This window comes from Lepidochelys kempii, chromosome 14 (genome assembly GCF_965140265.1).
Source record: "Lepidochelys kempii isolate rLepKem1 chromosome 14, rLepKem1.hap2, whole genome shotgun sequence".
NCBI classification, from domain to species: domain Eukaryota; kingdom Metazoa; phylum Chordata; order Testudines; family Cheloniidae; genus Lepidochelys; species Lepidochelys kempii.
The window spans coordinates 34,917,768-34,922,630 of record NC_133269.1 but is presented as its reverse complement, the minus strand read 5'-3'; the positions used below and the strand labels follow the sequence as shown (position 1 = coordinate 34,922,630).

The 4,863-nt window shown below is 40.8% G+C and overlaps 1 protein-coding gene across 1 annotated transcript; it reads right to left on the bottom strand.

The window, feature by feature from the left end:
* Positions 1-3,038: 3,038 nt before the first annotated feature.
* On the bottom strand, positions 3,039-3,995 carry LOC140897792 (olfactory receptor 14A16-like). Its single transcript, XM_073310849.1, has one exon. The coding sequence runs from the start codon at positions 3,993-3,995 to the stop codon at positions 3,039-3,041; it is 957 nt and encodes a 318-aa protein (XP_073166950.1).
* Positions 3,996-4,863: the final 868 nt, after the last annotated feature.

The window sequence follows — 4,863 nt, the reverse complement described above, 5'->3', positions numbered from 1 at the left end:
TCTCCCTATCTATCTATCTATCTATCTATCTATCTATCTATCTATCTATCTATCTATCTATCTATCTATCTATCTATCTATCTATCTATCTATCTATCTATCTATCTATCTATCTTCCTGATGTATTTTCGACTCCATGCATCTGATGACATGGGTTGTAGCCCACAAAAGCTTATGCCCAAATACATTTGTTAATCTCTAAGGTGTCACAAGTACTCCTCATTCTTTTTGCTGATACAGACTAACATGGCTACCACTCTGGTAGGTGCTTAATAGCTGCTTAATACCTATAGGTGCTTAATACCTATAGAAATCAATGGGTGTTAAGTGCTAAGATGTTTTTGAAAATCTCACAATGCACCTAAATACTTTTAAAAATCTGGTCTGAATGACTAAGGCATTTTTGAAAATGGAACCTTGTCACAGAAGTGCTTTTGCCAATGTTACTCCTCGCCATGAGGCAGCCACCAGCCAGAGGCAGATACCTTTGCTCATGATGGTGACATTTTGCAGGAGGTATCAGATGGCCATAAAGAAGTATAAGGACATGACATCAAAGAGGAAGAACTCCATGCAGTCCATCAGGAAGTAGGCCTGGGCATGGTAGCTAGGGAAGGAACTCGTATCCTGATTGCTCACTATTGGGATGACCTTGTTGGTGAGCAGGACATCCAGGAGGGAGAGGTTGGTGATGAAGGGGCATACTGGACTGGTGAGTTTGGAGAGGAAGACCCAGAGATTCTGGCTTTGAGATAAACTGTTATTTCATGTTAATCATCCAGAACCCAGAAAGGGAGAATAATTCCAGTGTACCAATTGCAGGGCTTTATTTGATTGGGAAAGGAGAGTAACTTGTATAGTGTCAGGGTCTGACACCAGTTTGGTGTTAGCTTTAAGTCCTATCCATAACCAACAGGGATTTAAGTATAAGTTTTTCTTTAAACCTTCAGTGGGGCCACTTGTGTTTAAAGTTGAGAATGTGCTGAAGTGGCTGTGGAATCAGGGCCTTTGTACAGAATATTCAAAGTGAGTTTTAATTTTATAATCATGAGTGTTTGGACCAGATCCTCAGCTGGTGTAAATTCTCAGAGATCTATTGACTTCAACCGAGTTATGACAATTTAAACCAGCTGAGAATTAGCCCATTGATTTTTCAGGAACCCATGTCTGATACTTCCATTTATTCAGAGAAACAAAACACAGCATGTTTGAAATGTTTCAGAGTAACAGCCGTGTTAGTCTGTATTCGCAAAAAGAAAAGGAGTACTTGTGGCTGTAGCTCACGAAAGCTTATGCTCAAATAAATTGGTTAGTCTCTAAGGTGCCACAAGTCCTCCTTTTCATGTTTGAAATGTATCCAGTCAAAACATCTTGAAGTCCAAACACTGAGTTCTTTTGATGAGCTGTTTATAAATGATTGATGGAGTAAGATATAGTCATAACAAATCTTTGCTAAATAATGTTTAATAAGGAGTACTTATAAGAAAATCATGATGTGGACAAAGACAATCATTAACAGGAAAAGAAGCACAATAATTTTCATAGATTATGTTATCTAGCTAGCTAGCTAACATAATTCACAATCAAAGAGAAATCTGTCATTATGACTAAATGAGGTTGTGTGTTAGGAGAAGAAATGGTCCTATCTGTCTGTCTCTCTGTCTAATCACATGGTCTGTTTTTGTCTGTCATATATCTAGTGTACAGAACCATTCACAAAGATGGTATTCTAATAGTAACAACTTCTGAGATCCTTTCTCAGCTTGGAAATGAGTAGATCTACATGGGATAGCATATGGAACACTAGATAAGTGCATGTGACGGCACTTTTCCACTTACATCAAGGCTAGAACAAAATGATCCCAACCAAGTAACTTACACCAGTGTTCATGTCACTACTGAGTGGAGCCCAGAGACTTTGGGCCAGAACCTCATCAGTATTAAATTGGTGATGTCAATGGGTCTAGTTTACATTGGTGCTGATTTAGATGAGTTGGGATATCAGATCCTTACATTTCTGTCACACTCACTTTCTCCAGGGGTCTGTCAGCCAATTCTGGATCCTTATGTAGACAGGCTCTTGGCCAAATCCTAATTTCTTTGAAGTGAAGGGCTAAACCTCAGTGACTTCAATGAGATCCAAATTTGGCCTCATTATCCAGAGTTAGATTTTCTTTAGAAAATACTGGAAAAAGTTTCTCTTCAAAACAGTCTTTGCACCATAGCAAGAATGACACAGTTCTTACATAGAAAAGATGAGTGAGGTAATATCTTTTATTGGATCATCTTCTGTTGGTGAGAGGGACAAGCTTTCGAGCGACATGGAGCTCTTCTTCAGGTTAAAATAATAAAAGACAGCTACCTGAGGCTTTTTATCTCCTAACATGTCATTAATAATACAATAATATCCCAACAGTATATACATAATAATTTCAGGAGGAACTTAGCCACGCAGAAATTTCTTTTGCACCCTTTTATCATTGTGGGGAGCAAACCTTCAGCTCACTCAGAAAACCCCATCCAAGAGATGACATATGAGCACTCTCAAGAGAAGGCAAACATTGAAAATCTTATCTAACCAAACTCTCACCATCTCAACAGGCCTTCCCACCTGCAAACCCACCTGGAACAAAGAAACAAATAAAAACAGCAAACAACTCAACAAAAATCAACTAAAAATCTGACAAACAAAAAAACCCCAAAGAACAAATGCGTTGATACCTCAGTCAGAATTATTATCCTGAAAAATAAGAAGAGCCAGAGAACCCACTAGGAACTTTGCTATGGCTACTGATTTTATTTGCAAGATTATCACATAGTATGGTGATGGCTAGCAGTACATAGGTAGATAGATAGATTCCAATCTTAATTACATTGATGTAAACCTAGTAACCACTGTTTTTCTTGAATTGTTTGTCTGGATTTTTATTAGTGTAAATACCCAATTCTGCATAAACAGATTGCACAGTATGTTCTCATGAAGGCAATCATGTCATCAGATGATTCTATTTATAAAGAAACACAGAATGAAACTGTGATCAGTGGAGAAATATAGACATTTTATTCTTGCTGAATAACCTCCAACCTAGCAGTTTACTCAGTGCATGTTTCATTTCCTTGTTTCTCATGCTGTAGATAATCGGATTCATCATTGAGGGCATTATGGTATAGAGAACAGCCACCAAGAGATTCAGATCTGAGGTTGAATTGGAGGTGGGTTTCAGGAAGGCAAAGATGCCAGTGAAAAGGAATAAGGAGACCACAATAAGGTGAGGGAGGCAGGTGGAGAAGGCTTTATGCCGGCCCTTCTCAGAAGGGATTCTCAGCACTGTTTTGTAGATCTGAACATACGACACAATTATAAAAGCAAAGCAGATTAAACATAAAGGCACACAAAGAGAAATAAGAACAACTTCACCGAGGTATGAGTCAGAGCAGGCAAGGTGGAGGAGCTGGGGAATTTCACAGAAAAACTGATCCACCCTGTTGCCTCCACAGAAAGATATTGCAAATGTGTTCCCGGTGTGCATTGCAGAGTAGAGAATACCACTGACCCAGGCACTGGCTGCCATTTGGACACAAGCTCTCCTGGTCATCACCATCTCATAGTGCAACGGTTGGCAGATGGCGATATATCGGTCGTATGCCATGATGGTCAGTAAGACAAAATTTGCTGAAGCAAAGAATAAGAAAAAAAAGACTTGGGTGACACATCCAGAATAAGAAATTGATCTGGTGTTCATGAGGGAATTGGCCATGGATTTGGGGATGGTGACAGAGATGTAGCTAAAGTCTAGGATGGACAGATTCATCAGGAAGAAGTACATGGGGTTGTGAAGGTGGCAGTCGAAGGCTATGGCTGTGATGATGAGAAGGTTCCCCAGCAGGGATATCAGGTAAAGCAGTAGAAACACAATAAAGTGTAAAATCTGCAGTTCCCAAACATCAGAGAATCCCAGGAGAAGGAATTCAGTCACGGCGGTTTGGTTGGACATTTTCTTCCTCAGAACACTGTGTGATGGCTGCAGGGGGAATGAGAAGGACCATGGTCAGGATTAGAGCAACAAAGGGAATTGCCCTGATTCCTCTTTCTCTAATATCTCATTCTATGAATGTCAAAGGTGCACAGAACTCATCACTTACAATGAGTCGGTGTTGTTAGTGCTCCTCGCCTCTGACAATCCATCAGTCATATTATCACACTAGTGTAACCTCCTTTAAACTCAACAGAGCTTCATCTCTTTACCTGATCTGAGGATTTGGCCGAAGGTGTGGCTTGTTAAAATGCAGTATGAAGGATGGAACAAGGCACACTCCAAATCCAACAATTCTTGCAAAGAAGGTCCCTCCATTGCGACCATCACCAAGCTCACAACTTGGGCATAAAACTAATAGACTAAAATGCCAACACAGCCTGATTCCCACTTTGAAGGGCAATATGACATAGACTCCTCCAGCATCATAAGTAGCAGGTCATCTGTAATGTTTCTACTGCAAGCTCTGTGCCTAGATGGCCTGCTGCCTGCTTCCAGATTAATTTATGGCAACAACTCCCAGCTGCACTTTGGCCTGCATGTAACAATGGGCTAGCAGCATCCCTCCGTCACCACTATGTTTTATCGTTTACTCTGTGCTGTGCGGTGCAGGAGTTGCCAGGCCACTTGGGCTCTACTCTTGTCTCTGCCAGTGACCTGCTGTGTGACCTTGAACCAGTCATTTCCCCTCTTTGTGACTCTGTTTCCCCTCCCTCCCTTTCTCTGCCATCTCTACTAGGACTGTAAGGTCTTTTGGAGAGGGGCCGTGGGGCAGATTTTTAAAGGTATTGAGGCACCTAGTGGGATTTTCAAAAGCATCTAGGCCCCC

Excerpts from the sequence above, each read along its gene's own strand:
- LOC140897792 (XM_073310849.1), bottom strand. The coding sequence starts at position 3,995 with ATGTCCAACCAAACCGCCGTGACTGAATTCCTTCTCCTGGGATTCTCT.